The sequence below is a fragment of the Panulirus ornatus genome, chromosome 8 (genome assembly GCF_036320965.1).
Source record: "Panulirus ornatus isolate Po-2019 chromosome 8, ASM3632096v1, whole genome shotgun sequence".
Lineage (NCBI taxonomy): Eukaryota > Metazoa > Arthropoda > Malacostraca > Decapoda > Palinuridae > Panulirus > Panulirus ornatus.
This window is the reverse complement of record NC_092231.1, coordinates 29,424,596-29,443,599: the sequence shown is the minus strand read 5'-3', so window position 1 is coordinate 29,443,599 and position 19,004 is coordinate 29,424,596. Positions and strand designations below refer to the sequence as shown.

At 38.8% G+C, this 19,004-nt stretch overlaps 1 protein-coding gene across 1 annotated transcript in view; it reads right to left on the bottom strand.

Annotated features, from left to right (window-relative positions):
- The window catches only part of LOC139749706 (nipped-B-like protein), a 448,638-nt gene that overhangs the window by 405,159 nt on the left and 24,475 nt on the right, over positions 1-19,004 (bottom strand). The window contains exons 2-3 of the mRNA XM_071663859.1: positions 7,510-7,526; positions 3,710-4,456 (exon numbers count right to left, since the gene is read on the bottom strand). Coding sequence (XP_071519960.1) covers positions 3,710-4,456; positions 7,510-7,526 — 764 coding nt within the window. The remainder of the gene's footprint in view (positions 1-3,709; positions 4,457-7,509; positions 7,527-19,004) is intronic.

The window sequence follows — 19,004 nt, the reverse complement described above, 5'->3', positions numbered from 1 at the left end:
CTGCCCCTCTCAGCACATTAACATCCAAAAGGCTCTCTTTTACACACCTATCAATTAACACATAATGCAATAATGCCCTTTGACCATCTCTCCTTCTCACATATGTATGTATACTTATGTTTTTTTTTTTTTTTTGTCGCTGTCTCCCGCGTTTGCGAGGTAGCGCAAGGAAACAGACGAAAGAAATGACCCAACCCACCCCCATACACATGTATATACATACGTCCACACACGCAAATATACATACCTACACAGCTTTCCATGGTTTACCCCAGACGCTTCACATGCCTTGATTCAATCCACTGACAGCACGTCAACCCCGGTATACCACATCTCTCCAATTCACTCTATTCCTTGCCCTCCTTTCACCCTCCTGCATGTTCAGGCCCCGATCACACAAAATCTTTTTCACTCCATCTTTCCACCTCCAATTTGGTCTCCCTCTTCTCCTCGTTCCCTCCACCTCCGACACATATATCCTCTTGGTCAATCTTTCCTCACTCATTCTCTCCATGTGCCCAAACCATTTCAAAACACCCTCTTCTGCTCTCTCAACCACGCTCTTTTTATTTCCACACATCTCTCTTACCCTTACGTTACTTACTCGATCAAACCACCTCACACCACACATTGTCCTCAAACATCTCATTTCCAGCACATCCATCCTCCTGCGCACAACTCTATCCATAGCCCACGTCTCGCAACCATACAACATTGTTGGAACCACTATTCCTTCAAACATACCCATTTTTGCTTTCCGAGATAATGTTCTCGACTTCCACACATTCTTCAAGGCTCCCAGAATTTTCGCCCCCTCCCCCACCCTATGATCCACTTCCACTTCCATGGTTCCATCCGCTGCCAGATCCACTCCCAGATATCTAAAACACTTCACTTCCTCCAGTTTTTCTCCATTCAAACTCACCTCCCAATTGACTTGACCCTCAGCCCTACTGTACCTAATAACCTTGCTCTTATTCACATTTACTCTTAACTTTCTTCTTTCACACACTTTACCAAACTCAGTCACCAGCTTCTGCAGTTTCTCACATGAATCAGCCACCAGCGCTGTATCATCAGCGAACAACATCTGACTCACTTCCCAAGCTCTCTCATCCCCAACAGACTTCATACTTGCCCCTCTTTCCAAAACTCTTGCATTCACCTCCCTAACAACCCAATCCATAAACAAATTAAACAACCATGGAGACATCACACACCCCTGCCACAAACCTACATTCACTGAGAACCAATCACTTTCCTCTCTTCCTACACGTACACATGCCTTACATCCTCGATAAAAACTTTTCACTGCTTCTAACAACTTGCCTCCCACATCATATATTCTTAATACCTTCCACAGAGCATCTCTATCAACTCTATCATATGCCTTCTCCAGATCCATAAATGCTACATACATATCCATTTGCTTTTCTAAGTATTTCTCACATACATTCTTCAAAGCAAACACCTGATCCACACATCCTCTACCACTTCTTAAACCACACTGCTCTTCCCCAATCTGATGCTCTGTACATGCCTTCACCCTCTCAATCAATACCCTCCCATATAATTTACCAGGAATACTCAACAAACTTATACCTCTGTAATTTGAGCACTCACTCTTATCCCCTTTGCCTTTGTACAATGGCACTATGCAAGCATTCCGCCAATCCTCAGGCACCTCACCATGAGTCATACATACATTAAATAACCTTACCAACCAGTCAACAATACAATACAGTCACCCCCTTTTTTAATAAATTCCACTGCAATACCATCCAAACCTGCTGCCTTGCCGGCTTTCATCTTCCGCAAAGCTTTTACTACCTCTTCTCTGTTTACCAAATCATTTTCCCTAACCCTCTCACTTTGCACACCACCTCGACCAAAACACCCTATATCTGCCACTCTATCATCAAACACATTCAACAGACCTTCAAAATACTCACTCCATCTCCTTCTCACATCACCACTACTTGTTATCAACTCCCCATTTGCGCCCTTCACTGAAGTTCCCATTTGCTCCCTTGTCTTACGCACTTTATTTACCTCCTTCCAGAACATCTTTTTATTCTCCCTATAATTTAATGATACTCTCTCACCCCAACTCTCATTTGCCCTTTTTTTCACCTCTTGTACCTTTCTCTTGACCTCCTGTCTCTTTCTTTTATACATCTCCCACTCAATTGCATTTTTTCCCTGCAAAAATCGTCCAAATGCCTCTCTCTTCTCTTTCACTAATAATATTACTTCTTCATCCCACTACTCACTACCCTTTCTAATCAATCCACCTCCCACTCTTCTCATGCCACAAGCATCTTTTGCGCAATCCATCACTGATTCCCTAAATACTTCCCATTCCTCCCCCACTCCCCTTACTTCCATTGTTCTCACCTTTTTCCATTCTGTACTCAGTCTCTCCTGGTACTTCCTCACACAAGTCTCCTTCCCAAGCTCACTTACTCTCACCACCCTCTTTACCCCAACATTCACTCTTCTTTTCTGAAAACCCATACAAATCTTCACCTTAGCCTCCACAAGATAATGATCAGACATCCCTCCAGTTGCACCTCTCAGCACATTAACATCCAAAAGTCTCTCTTTCGCGCGCCTGTCAATTAACACGTAATCCAATAACGCTCTCTGGCCATCTCTCCTACTTATGTATATCTCTTTTTAAACCAGGTATTCACAATCGCCAGTCTTTTTTCAGCACACAAATCCACAAGCTCTTCACTATTTCCATTCACAACACTGAATACCCCATTTACACCAATTATACCATCAACTGCCACATTACTCACCTTCACATTTAAATCATCCATCATTAAAATCTGGTCTCGTACATCAAAGCTGCTGACACACTCACTCACCTGCTCCCAAAACACTTTCTTCTATTATTTACTGCTCAACTTCAACTGTTCTCTGAATCAAAAACTATTCTCAATCCTCAGATATGCAATATGTCTCCCTAATCCAAACAGACATACCAGAATATGGAATGAAATATCATGAACACAAAGGGGTAGTGCGTGTTCCAACCAGTTTCAAACTTTAAAATAAAATTTCTGGCTAGTGTTGACTATTATGCATTTTCTCTTTGGTTTTGTTACAGCATTACCAAAAGACATCATGATAAAAGCTGGCAAAAACAGCTAAACCATATAAAAATCCACAAGGATCTTACTTTCAAGTCATTTATGGAAGACAAGCAACATACTGAAATCTCATGGGTATATTCAGTCATGCCCACCTCATACCCTGGTAGACATACAAGACAGTGCATGTGATGACACTTGCCAGATCCAAGTGACCCAAACTCATTCAAAATGATGTAAGGTACGGTGACTCGTCATTTAAACTATAACTAACCAAAACTGCCGTATCAAATTTGGACTCAAAGCAAGTTATTCTACATCTGCCATGAAGGCGGTGATGTCCAAGTTACTGTATATGAGCTTATCAAACTCTTATTCCATACAAAACATACAGAATCCTATATTCAAAAGTATGAAGATGAAAAACTTATAAGGCATATCAAACTTAAGTAAATTCATTACAGAACACAACTGGATTATAATTCATATGTTACAAACATACTTAAAAAAATTCCTATCTCCATTCCTATCTCTTATTGCATAACTCATTTGGATTATACTTCATATCTTAAAAACTTAAAAAAAATCCCTATCTCCAAATTACTAACCTTCTTTTTACTCTTTTTGCTTGAAGAGTTGCTGGTAACATTACTAGTTCCATTTTCCATGGGAGGGGATCCATCCTCTAACATTGGAGCATCACGGTTTTCCTCCTCCTTCACCTCCTGGATGATGCCCTTGATGTTTTCCAACTCCAACTGAGAGGAGACAGCATCACGACGCAGTTTGGCAGCTACCACTCCCAGACAGTCCAGTGAGGATACCCGTAGGGCCATATCAGTGTCTTTGTTACTAAATTTTTGTACTAAAAGCTTGCCTAAAAGTGACAAGAGAAGTTCAGCAGCAGGCCACTCAGGTTTGTTTACCGTTGCAAGAAGATCCTGCACAAAATTCTCAAACAACGGTCTATAATCAATGTCCTCATGCTTGCTGCCAGTCTTTTGAAGGAACACAGATAGGAAACTAAACGCTGTACTCATGGCAGTTTGATAGCGGTTACACACTAACACGTCTCTGTCCATATTTAACTCTTTCTTTTCCTCCACAACTTTGGTGTCTTTACAATCTTTGGAATTTTGACTATCATTTTTACAACCAATAACTTGTGTTAGCTCTTCAGGAAGTTCAACAACACACTGTATTAATTGTAACACTAAGGCTGTCAACATCTGAACATTTTCATCAGAGTTTAACCTGTAAGTTCTTAAACTCCTTTTACTATTAGGCAAACGTGCTATAGAAGCCAGAATGTCATCAAGCAATAATCTACGGTGTTTGTTGTACTTGGAGAACACCTGAAACAAATATTTACCAAAATTAACACCATCAAATCAAACCTTATATTCATGTATTTATACAGCCATCCATGTCAATACAAGTAAAAAAGAAAATTCTGTATCATAAAAAATCTATAAAAAATCTAACATAAAAACTTTGATGCCAATGCAGATATCTTAATAAGAGTCCAAAAATATTAATAAATGTATGTATAACATAAGCAATATACATAAACTTATCTACTCATTAATCATGAAATCCAACAATTTTGTTTATCATAAGTTTATATTAAGCTTATCAAAATCGAATGGACAAGCATATTGCAAAAAAAAATTCAAAACAAATGGTGAAGGAATTTTGGAAAATATGTAATAAAAGTTAATGGTTGATTTTAGAAAAGGAAAATCTGAATATGAAATAAGTCCGATGGAATGATCTTTCAAAGTTTAACATCTGGCGTTCATTATGCAAAGCCAGCACACACAATACAGGCAGAGATAATTGATAATTATATTATATCTACTTTTTATATGTCTTCAACATTTCATGAGGAAGTGCCAAAATCAAAGAAATGGCATCATTTTCCCCCATCCACTATCTCTGCCTGTCATATTTAATGCACTGAAACCAGAAACCCCTATCCACAACCAGGTCACATATATCATAAAAAGGTATTACCATACTCCACCTGCTCAAGCTTACACCATGAGTGAAAAGTCACCTCTGGTGAGGCTGTATCACTGGGAAAGCAGTCTTGTCAAAGGATTTCTCACTCCAAAGAAGTCTGTATTTCCCTGCTACTGGAAGTAGCACAGCCTAAGGCTGCAGGAGCCTTTAAAAAGGACCAGGACTCTCATAAAAACTGGTACTGCAGTAATTACAAATAAATATATCAATCATGGCACAGGCAAAAATGCCCTATTATTGGCCATCTCAGATGAAAGGAAAACTTAAGAGCACGAGAAAAATTCAAATTTGCTAAAGCCTTAAAAATACCGCAATGTATGATCAATGGAACACTTGCATCACATGCAATGCTGCACAGATACTGGGGGTGAAATAAGATGAGGAAAGAAATCTGAGTTTGGAATATATCAAAAACAAGTGCAATTTTCCTTTAGATACTGAACCAGGTTAAGTTCCTTGTTAAACACTTTTATTAAGGGTACAACTATAGCAAAATCCAAACTAAAACCAAATGGGTTAACATGTAGATATGTTTCTTAAACATTAACCACTGGGCAAAATTTTGGTAAGTAAAGCAAGTTTTATCATACAATCCCATTACTTGATAAAAGTTCCAACAAAAAAATTTTGTCCATAAGACATAATAAAAATGAACTTAAGCATGTTGAATGACAACCACAAATATGGCAAGAAAGAAAAACAATGACAAAATCTACAAATAAAATGGGTGGTTCTGCAAGATGAGAGAATTACTAGGTATAGCATTCAACTGGATGCAGAGAAGCAATACACAGGTGTTTATATGTTAAGATCATTGTTTAAAAAATAAGAGCCATAGAGATAGATACCTTGACAGTACAAATAACTTGCATAGTATAACTGGAATCAGAAGGATAGATGGAATAATGAAGAAAGAGAGTGATGAGGTGCCGAGATATCAAAAAGGCACATGGATGGCAGACATTTATGATGGGGTGGTGATGTAAAATATTGAGCAGATGATAGGCTGGTTGAATAATATAAAGTAAAATAATATATTCAGCTATCACAGTCTCGTATATCAGTTGAGCCTAGAATCGCTATCTAGCAATTCGCCAAACTTTATCTAAAGGTTACCAGGATGTATTTCAGACTTAATAAATTTTCAATAATATCTTCAGCTCATAGCAATTAATCTATATTGATTCAACAAACCTTTTCTGTCTTGAAGTATCTTAACTTTAATCATAAAGAATTAACCGTTTCATAAACCTTCCAGGGAAAATGTCCATTTCATTGACCCTTTGGTGCTAGATTTACTCTTCCATTTAAGCAAACTAAATGGTAAGCTAACTAACTTAACATGAGCTAAACAGAGACAGGCTTGAGGGGCTCTGTGCATGAATTAAGTTAATTTTCTGAGATGATTTTGTTGTACATTAACTGATTTTTCATCTAATTTCCTGAGAAGGCTTTTGTTGAACATTAACTGAATTTTCATCATCGTATCTGTAAATCTTATATGTACATTGTAATACAAAACAGCTAGAGAATGGGTGTATGTGACTAAGGTCTTTCTTCACTTATTCCTAGCCCGACCTGTTTACACAGGAAACAGCGTATATGAAAAAATTTATGCTTGTGCTTGGTTTGAAAAAAGTGGGTGACAAGAGAAGAATAGGGATTTCTATGTATCATTTTTGGTTCAGGAGAATGCATACGATAAGGTTGACAGGCAAGCTCTGTGAAAGGTTTTACAAATACATATACAGCGTCGGAGGAAAGCACTTAGAAGCAGTGTTTCATCAAAAGACTAAGCAGAGAGATGGGTGAGATGTTTCAAATGAAGATGGATCTGCAGGGGTGTGTGATGTCATCATGGCTGTTTCATATGTGAGAGAGAGAGAGAGAGAGAGAGAGAGAGAGAGAGAGGAGAGAGGGGGGGGGGGGGGGGGGGGGGGGGGGGGGGGGGGGGGGGGGGGGGGGGGGGGGGGGGGGGGGGGGGGGGGGGGGGGGGGGGGGGGGGGGGGGGGGGGGGGGGGGGGGGGGGGGGGGGGGGGGGGGGGGGGGGGGGGGGGGGGGGGTAAAAGTTGTGTCTGAGTTGGATGAGTGTGTGACAAGAAAAAAGTAAGAGTAGGTGTGTATAAAAGCATGTTCAGCATATCTGAGACAGGTTAGTTTGAATTTGAACTTAGAAAACTTGAGGGAAGCAAAGCATTCTAGATTCCAAAGAGTGGACATGGCTGTAAATAGACCTATGGAAGCTGAGGTGAGTTATGGGGTGGGTGGGGGTGGTGGTTATGGAAGCACTGAGGAGTGTGTGGAGGGAGAGGTCACTGTTTGGAATGGTGAAGGTGTGTATATCTCAGCAGTAAGCATGCCAGCCAAAATTAAATAAACTGACCTTCAGACCATCCAAAACTAAAATGGAGAGTTCAAAAAGATACTAACGAAAACTGAGGAAATAAGGAGGAATATCAAAGACCAGAATAAAACGATATTTTGGTTACGATATTTCAATGCTAATCTTGCACACTGAGAAACAGATAGATGGGAAAATGGATGTCATTATATTAAGGAGGTAAGTCAGATGTTGTTTGCTGATCACACAGTGTTAGTGGCAGGTAAGTTAGAAACTGTCAAAGTTGATGTCTGAGTTTGGATGAAAGTGTGACAAGAAAAAAGTGAGAGTACGTGTGTATAAAAGCACGCTACTAATGACAAGACACTAATGAAAACTGAGGGAATACAGAGGAATATCAAAGACCAGAATGAAACGATATTCTGGTTACAATATTTCAATGCTAATCTTGCACACTGTGAAACACATGGATGGGAAAATGGACATCATTACAGATTCAAACAAGAAAACAATGCTATATAGCTTATGCAAATTCTTAGAAAACCATCTAAAAAATAACAAAAAGTCAAACCAATTTTTTATGAAAATTACAGCTCTAAATCACAAAAATCAATATTTTGACCATATAAAACTGAAGTGATTACTAATTAATATCGCTAAAATGTGTAAAGCAGACAGGATAAAATAAAAAGATTTCCATATGTAAGTGAACCTCAAATACTACATGCAAAAATTAAAGTGAAATAAAGTTAATGATCTAATAGATAATACACTTGAGATAGGGAGTCTGAATGTAAGTAATGCGAAAACAAACACAGCTGTCTTCTAATAGCATTTGAATCAAACTATCATAAAATTTGTGCCAAGTATAATAAAATATACTATAAACCCTTCATAATATAAAAGTTAAAGGATGAATTGATGAAGAGAATTAATGTAAAAAGATCTGAAGCAAGCAAACATAAAATGGAAGTTAAAAAAAAGAATAAGAAATGCAGACAATGATAAAATAGAGCCTAAGAGAAGAGAACTGAGACTAAAGAAATAATCTAATGCAAGGATCAAAATCCAAAAGTCATATTTGCTTACATGAACAGAGAATAGACTAAAAAGTTGGAGACTGGATATTTCAAGGTGGGTGACAGTTATATAACTGACCTCAAAAGAAACTGTTGGATACTAATCAACCAGTATACATAAGAGTTTAGTAGAAGAAAGCATGATGTACAGTAGGGTCATGATATAGGGCGATTCGCAATAACAATTTCAATGTTCACTAGCATCTAAATTACTCCCATTATTTTCATTTTTAACATCTGGTGAATAACTAGTGTAGTCTTCCATGGTATTCTACCCCCACAGCCTAGGATAAAGCCCAGCTGTAACAGTACAGTACATGCCCAGTTGACAGCAACTATAAGGTGCCAATGCTGCACGTGACAATGATATTTCTCTGCTAGCATTCACAGAGTAAGAACACATCATATGCTAACTGTATATTTCTACACTTCTGCCTAATTGAGCCAGTTATCATTGTGCCTATGCATACAACAGGTACTACCACTAAAAGTGAGCTTGTTCAAAATACTAAATAGACTTGAGCATGGGTCTAGCTCTCCCACTGTTGCTCACTGTTATGGCATTATAGTAGTATTCACACCATAATGAGGAAAAGCAAATTTATCATAAAGTCTTTTCTCAGCCATCTACTTTTAAAATGGCGATGCATTTCAGAATGATTATATATGTGAAGAGAGAGGATGCTCTTAAAAGAAAAAAATCTCCATCCTTAAATTATGAATTTCAAGATTAATGAAAAGTGTTTATTTCTTATAATATCTTAGATTAAGTTAACTGAGCACAGAAAACAAATATAAAAGTATGGCTCATACCCAACAGTGTAATTACAAGAATGGGGATTACACATTCATCCAGTATATTGCGCCACATAGCCATGCTAGAAAGTGGTCAAAGATCTTCCACAGCCCATATCAATGTGGTAAAAGAACCAAATTACTGGGAATGGCTAAAAATCTTTGATGCTATACTCCTTAGAACACAGACAGGAGAAATATTTCACTATCTACATCTAGAAAATATAACTGAAATGACTGGCATGGAAGACTTTGAACATTATCAATGAAATACAAATGCATGATATGCACTAAAAGACAGAGCACCTTAAACACTCAGGGCCTAAAACTTTTCAACACCTTGCCAGCTACCATTAGAAACAGCATGGGGTGCAAAGTAGACAAATTTAAGAAAACAATGGACCTACAAAGTGCACCAGACCAGCAAGGCCATGGGGGCTATGTGGGCCTGCAAGCTGCAAGTTCCAACAACTTAGTTAACCAACAACCCAATCTGACAGTCTGATCCCAGCCCAGGCTGTAGGGGTGAAGACCCTGACGACATCACCAGGTATTCACCAGACATCACTAGATATATGCTTGCCACAAAGTAAACATAACTTTTTCATTTTTTGTTATAGTTCATCTAAAACCACCTCGTTCTTGGAATTCATTTTAATCCCTTCAAAAAGTATGCATAAGACATGGATAACATCTGAGGAGGATCATAAGGGTGCATCGGCCTAACATCCAGCCAGGCAAGCGATTTCTTATGTCTTCTCTGTTTGCTTATCCTAACTTATGTTACTTCCCAGCTTCATCAACATATTATTTCACTTTCTGAGAAGAAAAATTAAAAAAAATTATATTGTAACTGAATATCATCAAATCATTAAGCAATCCCACACAGCAAAAAGTAAAATAAAAGAACATTGTTTTATATTTTAAAATCCATGCTTATCTCCCTCATTATGTTCTCCCTATTACCCAATCTCTCCTAACTCAAAAACAGAGATGGAAATAAATGCCAACAGCACCACTTTCTGCCAACAAAGATGCACAATACAATGCAAAAATGTATATCACCATCACCAAACTCACCACCAACCACCTCAAACAGGTACCTCTATCTTTTTTTTTCTTCCATATTTGCCATTTCCCGCATTAGCCTAAAGAAAAGATGACTGAGCCTTAGAGGGAAAATCCTCACTGGGCCTCCCTTTCTCTTCCTTCTTTTGGAAAAGAAAAACATGAGGGGAGGATTTCCATTCCCCACTTCTGCTCCTCTTAGTTGCCTTCTACAGCATACAGGGAATATGTGGGAAGTACTCTGTCTCCCCTATCCCAAGGATAAGCTACCTTTATCTATCTATCTATCTCTGACACCCATTCCCCTCAGGAATAATATGCTACCTCTATCTATCTATAAATTTATATCTCTGACACCTATTCCCTTCAGGAATTCCTTTAAGGGGGTGGCCACTGCAAAACAGTCTCCATAACTGGTGAACTCCATTGCCACTTCCTAGCCTTTATACCCCATCCTTAACAGCCAACTGGCAGAGGGCAACTTCAGCACAGTGTTTTCAGAAGCTTCTACCTAAAGTTCCTACCAATTAATTCTAGCTAATTCTCCAGTCTAATGTTCCAACCTACTAATTCTATCTACTGCTCATACTCAAATCTAAGAATTATGAACAATGATTTGAGTGAGTAAAGTGATGTCAAGTGTTATGTGTGACAAGGAGAGAATAAGTTTAAGGACAAAAAAACAGCAATCAACATGTGGGTGAGGCTGAAAGAAAAGACAGCTAATTGAGTCAAAGGAGTGCAACTTGACTAACCCTGAAGTGTTCATTTACTACAGAACTATCACTACCTCTCCTAATACCCAGGCAGGTAGTACTAGTAATATACCCCCCCTGGTCAGTGGCTGCCTACCAACGACTACTTACTAAGCAACTGAATAAAAGTACTGGCCTAATACACATAAAAAACAAAGCATGGCACTGATATCTTTCAGTAAGTTCTTGACTAATTGATACACTAAAAATAAATTGTTCAGAGTACAATATCAAGAAAAACACTATAACAAAAACATGGACAGTGTGGCAGAGTACAGTTCAGAATGTTTCCAATTCAGGGAAGATAATGGTCGGTCATCTTATGGTTAAAAATGTACATCTTACTCAGTGAATATGGTACACTTTACTTTTTCTAATGCATGAACTAATGGTTATCTACATCCAAAAAAAAATATATAGGAAAGACTTACCTAACACCTAAAGTTACATTACTTGTTTTCATAACTTTCATCTTTCACATAGAGAATGATATGGTATACTGTATTGTATTTTATATATATTCTTATACACGGTTCTTTTCATAGATTCATGACTACTTCATACACTAACAATGATTTACATAGAGTACAATATTAAGAAATATGCTGTTAACAGATATATGGACAATGTAAGTAAACAGTTTAGAACATTTCAATTCAAAGAGGGTAGAGTGAAGTGATTGTCTACAGTTCAAAATGTACATCTTACCAAGCAAATGATATGGACAGTTGTATTCTTTACATATTTTCATATATATTTCTCTTTAGTGGGTACACTACCAATTCATGCACTCAAAAGTTGAGAAAAATAGTGCAGAACAATGACTGTAATCCAGGTAAGTGAGGTAAGAGACTGTATTTCAATTAAAAACTTTCATTACCTTTTGTGATTGATACAGTAAATTGTATTTTATTTACTCTCTCCATGTATTTCAAGCATTCAAAAAGAAAACGACAAAACCTTACCTAGCCTATCCCAATAACCCACACAAAACATTTTTAGTGTTTTGTATATTACTTTCATTGCTTTGATAAGATTCTGAATGTTATTTGGTATATCATTCCCAAATGAGAGCTGGGGAAGAATAAAGATATGTTTTGGAAGGAGATAAATAACATGCATTAGGCTAGAGAACAAATGGGAACATCGGTGAAGGGGGAGAGGGGGGAAATAATAACAGGTAGTGATCAAGTGAGAAGATGAAGTGAGTATTTTGAAGGTTTGTTGAATGTTAGATGACAGAGACAGGTAGTGATCAAGTGAGAAGATGAAGTGAGTATTTTGAAGGTTTGTTGATTGCAGATGCAGGGTGTTTTGGTTGAGGTGGTGTGTGAAGTGAAAGGGGTCAGGGAAAATGGTTTGGTTAAGAGAAAAGAGTTAGTGGAAGCTTTGTGGAAGACGAAATCCAGTGATGAGGTGGGCTTGGACAGTACTGCAGTAGAATTAATCAAGAAAGGGGGTGACTGTAATGTTGATTGGTTGGTAAGGATATTCACTCTATGTATGAATCATGGTGAAGTGCCTGAGGATTGGCAGAATGCATGCATAGTGCCACTGTACAAAGGCAAAGGGGATAAAGGTGAGTCTTCAAACTACAGAGGCATATGTTTGTTAAGTATTCCTGGGAAATTATATTGGAGGGTAATGATTGAGAGGGTGAAAGCATGTACAGAGCCTCAGATTGGAGAAGAGTAGTGTGGTTTCACAAGTGGTAGAGGATGTGTGGATCAGGTGTTTGCTTTGTGGAAAGTGTGTGAGAAATACTTAGAAAACCAGATGTAACATTTGTGGATCTGGAGAAGGCATATGATAGGGTTGATAAAGATGCTTTGTGGAAGGTCTTAACAGTATATGGTAAGGGAGGTAAGCTGCTAGAAGCAGTGAAAAGTTTTTACCAAAGATGTAAGGCATGTGTACTAGCAGGAAGAGAGGAGAGTGATTGGTTCCCAGTGAAGGTTGGTCTGCGGCAGGGGTGAGTGATGTCTCCATAGTTGTTTAATTTGTTTATGGATGAGGTAACTTCCTCTTGCAAGAGTTTTGGAGAAAGGAGCAAGTATATATGCAGTCTGTTGGGGATGAGAGTGCCTCGGAAGTGAGTCAGTTGCTATTTGCCAATGATACACCTCTGGTGGCTGATTCGACTTAGAAACTGCAGAAGTTGGTGACTGAGTATGGAAAAGTGTGTGAAAGAAGAAAGTTGAGAGTAAATGTGAATAAGAGCAAGGAGAAAAATTGGATGAAGTGAAATGTTTTAGATATCTGGAAGTGGACTTAGCAGCAAATGGAACCATGGAAGCAGAAGTGAGTCACAAGGTGGGGGAGGGGACAAAGGTTTTGGGAGCAATGAAGAATGTGTGGAAGGAGAGGTTATCTCAGAGAGCAAAAATGGGTTTGTTTGAAGTTGAAGGAATAGTAGTTCCAACAATATCATATGGTTACAAGGCATGGGCTATAGATAGGATTGTTCAAAGGAGGGTGGATGTGTTGGAAATGAAATGTTTGAGGACAGTATGTGGTGTAAGGTGTTACGTAATGAAAGCTTAAGAAAGATGTGTGGAAATAAAAAGATTGTGGTTGAAAGAGCAGAAGAGGGGTGTGCTGAAGTTGTTTGGACATACGGAGAAAATGAGCAAGGAGAGATTGACAAAGAGGATATGTATGTCAGAGGTGGAAGGAACAAGGAGAAGCAGGAGACCAAATTGGAGATGGAAGGGTAGGGTGAAAAAGATTTTGAGCGGTCGGGGTCTGAACATACAGGAGGGTGAGAGGTGTGCAAGGAATAGAGTGAATTGGAACGATGTGTTACACCTAGGTCAATGTGCTATCAATGGTGCACATGATCTAGAATATGCATAAAACCACTAGAAAATGAAATTTGACTAGTTCCCTAATGCACTTTCATGTACTGATCACACTGTCAGGGGAGATACGAGAATGAGATAGAAGATGTAGAACTTTAGGTTGATATGCAAAGAAGAAACATAGCTAAGACACCACTGGTAAACAAGCGTTACCAGATGGTGGTGTTTGGGTTAGTATTGTTCATGTCTAGCATCATGCTTGTCATAAAAATCTTTATTACATGTACAAGAAAGGGAACAGTTAAAAAAAAAAAGTTAAAATGTCTTGCCTACGACAAAGCTATCCAGTTTGTATTGACCTTCACTAATATAAAAGTTTCAGTTCTCTGTATATCTAATGATAGATGATTCAATAATATTTCACATGGTAAAGGAGTTACAGTTGATAACTGAATTGGTGTTACTCCAGTCACCGCAATGATCATAACTTTTAATATGACTGAATAAAGCATTTGATTCTGTTCTTTTCTTATACTGTATTTACGTTGCTTAAGTTTAACATAAAGACCCTTACCAGTCTGCCCAACATAAAATATTTTAAAATTTTTATAAGGTATTCTGTAAACACAGCCCCTAAAATTTTCTGGCGAGTTTTTGATTAAGACATTCTTTATATCACTGTTCCAGTTGATGACCTCTTAATATATTTAGTTGGTTATATTTATTTCATTTATTTTGGTTTGCCGCTGTCTCCCGCGTTTGCGAGGTAGCGCAAGGAAACAGACGAAATGAAATGGCCCAACCCACCCCCATACACATGTATATACACACACGTCCACACACGCAAATATACATACCTATACATCTCAATGTACACATATATATACACACACAGACACATACATATATATCCATGCACACAATTCACACTGTCTGCCTTTATTCATTCCCATTCGCCACCTCGCCACACATGGAATACCATCCCCCTCCCCCCTCATGTGTGCGGGGTAGCGCTAGGAAAAGACAACAAAGGCCTCATTCGTTCACATTCAGTCTATAGCTGTCATGCAGTAATGCCCAAAACCACAGCTCCCTTTCCACATCCAGGCCCCACACAGCTTTCCATGGTTTACCCCAGATGCTTCACATGCCCTGATCCAATCCACTGACAGCATGTCAACCCCAGTATACCACATCGATCCAATTCACTCTATTCCTTGCCCGCCTTTCACCCTCCTGCATGTTCAGGCCCCGATCACTCAAAATCTTTTTCACTCCATCTTTCCACCTCCAACTTGGTCTCCCACTTCTCCTTGTTCCCTCCACCTCCGACACATATATCTTCTTGGTCAATCTTTCCTCACTCATTCTCTCCATGTGCCTAAACCATTTCAAAACACTTCTGCTCTCTCAACCACGCTCTTCTTATTTCCACACATCTCTCTTACCCTTACATTACTTACTCGATCAAACCACCTCACACCACACATTGTCCCCAAACATCTCATTTCCAGCACATCCACTCTCCTCCGCACAACTCTATCCATAGCCCACGCCTCGCAACCATACAACATTGTTGGAACCACTATTCCTTCAAACATACCCATTTTTGCTTTCCGAGATAATGTTCTCGACTTCCACACATTCTTCAAGGCTCCCAGGATATTCGCCCCCCTCCCCCACCCTATGATTCACTTCTGCTTCCATGGTTCCATCCACTGCCAGATCCACTCCCAGATATCTAAAACACTTTACTTCCTCCAGTTTTTCTCCATTCAAACTTACTTCCCAATTGACTTGACCCTCAACCCTACTATACCTAATAACCTTGCTCTTATTCACATTTACACTTAACTTTCTTCTTTCACACACTTTACCAAACTCAGTCACCAGCTTCTGCAGTTTCTCACATGAATCAGCCACCAGCGCTGTATCATCAGCGAACAACAACTGACTCACTTCCCAAGCTCTCTCATCCACAACAGACTTCATTCTTGCCCCTCTTTCCAAAACTCTTGCATTCACCCCCCTAACAACCCCATCCATAAACAAATTAAACAACCATGGAGACATCACACATATTTAGTTGGTGTCTTGGATAATCTTGATTAACCTGTTTCAAATTCTATGTTTACTGTATAGAATAAAATTCTGTATAAAAGATGATGTATTTCAATTTAATGGAGAATATCATGCTAAGAAATTTGGTTTGGTGACAGGTTATCCTCTACAAACAGTGTTAATCAATCTTTCCAAGGAATTCTTTGAAACAAAATTACTAAGGTATATCTTACCCTTTAATGCAATTTGTTTTAGGTATGTAGATGATGTTCTTTGTGTTTGGCCAACAAACGAAAAGTTACAAACATTTCTCCCTTTACCTAACATTTTAGTGCCTTCTATCAACTTTACAGTGGAAGTGGAAAATAATTGTGTGTTACCATTTCTAGACTGCATAATTCACAGGGATAGAACCATGTTTAAGTTTAGCATATACAGATAACCCACCAATGTCTGTTCATTTTGTTTTTCATACTATTCGCCATCTCCCATGTTGGCGAGGTAGCGTTAAGAACAGAGGAGTGAGCCTTTGAGGGAAACACTTACTTAGCCCCCTTCTCTGTTCCTCCTTGTGGAAAATTAAAAACAAGATGGGAGAATTTCCAGCCAATGTTTGTTCATATATTCATTATTACTCAGCTCAATGTGACACGGTTAAATTATCATTATTCCAGTTGATGTTCCTTGGGGAATTACATATATGTAGTCTGGAATTTATTGAAGAGTTTGAGAATATACACCTTATTGGATCTAAGTTAAAGTATCCCAAATGTTTCATTGATAAAACCCTTAAGGTGGCATAGCAATAATTCTATAGAGTTAAACCCAAACCTCCCCCTGATACCAGGAATCCTTTAGTTCTCCCTTTTCATGATAATTCTAAATCACTTCCCAGGTTGCTTAAATCTTTCAATATAAATGTAGTCTTCAGGTGAGAAACTGCAGAAACTGGTGACTGAGTTTAGTAAAGTGTGTGAAAGAAGAAAGCTGAGAGTAAATGTGAATAAGAGCAAGGTTATTGGGTTCAGTAGGGTTGAAGGACCCTATAATGAATATTTAAATCAAAAACTCACATTGTAAAAAGTTTAAGATGTTTTATGTTGGGCAGACTGGTGATGATCTTTAATGTTAAACTTAAGCTACATAAAAAGAGTATAAAAACAGGATAAGAATCAAATGCTTTGTTTAATAATGTTAAAAATTATCAACACTGGAGTAAACCCAATTCAGTTATCAACAGTAACTCCTTAACCACAAGAAATATCACTGAATCTTCTACAATAAAATACTCAAAGAAATGCAACATTAATATCAGTGAAGGTCTATACAAACTGAAAAGCTTTGTCGTATGCAAAACCTGTAAACAGATCCTTTACTTGTCTACATAATAAAAACTTTATGACGGGTATGATGCTAGACACAAACAATACCATCCTGTAACGCTTATTTACCAAAAGCATCTTAGCTATGTCTCTTCCTTGTATATCAACTGACTACTCTACATCTTCTAACTCACTCTCGTATCTCCCCTGACAGTGTGATCATTACACGAAAGTGCACTTGGGAACATCATGCTTCATTTTACTAGCGGTTTCATGCACACTGGAGGGTATTAAATGATGTTACATCGAAATGGTTTGGACATATGTAGAGAATGAGAGAGGAAAGGCTGACAAAGAGGATATATATGTTAGAGGTGGAGGGAACAAGGAGAAGAGGGAGACCAATATGGAAGTGGAAGGATGGAGTGAAAAATATCTTGAGCAACTGGGGCCTGATCATATTCCTGGCACTACTTTGCTGAAGCAGAGGGCAGTGATGCTGTTTCCTGTGGGGCAGGGTGGCGACAGGAATGGAAGAAGGCAAGCAAGTATGTTGTTCGCTGATGATACAGTACTACTGGCTGATTCAGGTGAGAAACTGCAGAAGCTGGTGACCGAGTTTAGTAAAGTGTGTGAAAGAAGAAAGTTAAGAGTATATGTGAATAAGAACAAAGTTATTAGGTTCAGTAGGGTTGAGGGAACAGTTAATTGGGATGTAAATTTGAATGGAGAAAAACTGGAGGAAGTGAAGTGTTTTAGATATCTGGGAGTGGATTTAGCAGCGGATGGAGGGGGATGGTGGGGAAGGGGGAGAAGGTTCTGGGAGAGTTGAAGAATGTGTGGAAGGCAAGAACATTATCTCGGAGAGCAAAAATAGGTAAGTTTGAGGGAATAGTGGTTCCAACAATGTTATATGGTTGTAAGGCATGGGCTATAGATAGGTTAGTGTGGAGGAGGGTGGATGTGTTGGAAATGAGATGTTTGAGGACAATATGTGGCGTGAGGTGGTTTGATCGAGTAAATAATGAAAGGATAAGAGAGATTTGTGGTAATAAAAAGAATGTGGTTGAGAGAGCAGAAGAGGGTGTACTGAAATGGTTTGGTCACATGGAGAGAATGAATGAAGAAAGATTGACAAAGAGGATATATGTGTCAGAGGTGGAGGGAATGAGGTGAAGTGGGAGACCAAATTGGAGGTGGAAGGATGGAGTCAAAAAGATTTTGAGCAATCAGGGCCTGAACATACAGGAGGGTGAAAGGCATGCAAAGAATAGAGTGAATTGGAACGATGTGGTAGACTGGGGTCGATGTGTTGTCAATGGATTGAACCAGGGCATGTGAAGTGTCTGGGGTAAACCATGAAAAGTTTTATGGGGCATGGATGTGGAAAGGGAGTAGTGGTTTTGGTGCATTACACATGACACCTGGAGACTGAGTGTGAACGAATGTTGCCTTTGTTGTCTTTTCCTAATGCAACCTCACGTGCGCGTGCTGGGGGAGGGAGTGTAATTTCATGTGTGGCAGGGTGGCGATAGGTATGAATAAAGGCAGCTAGTATACATTAGGTACATGTGTATATATGTATATGTGGACTCATAGGAATGTATATGTATATGTAGGAGCGTGAGGGGCGTGCGGGGAATAGAGTGAGTTGGA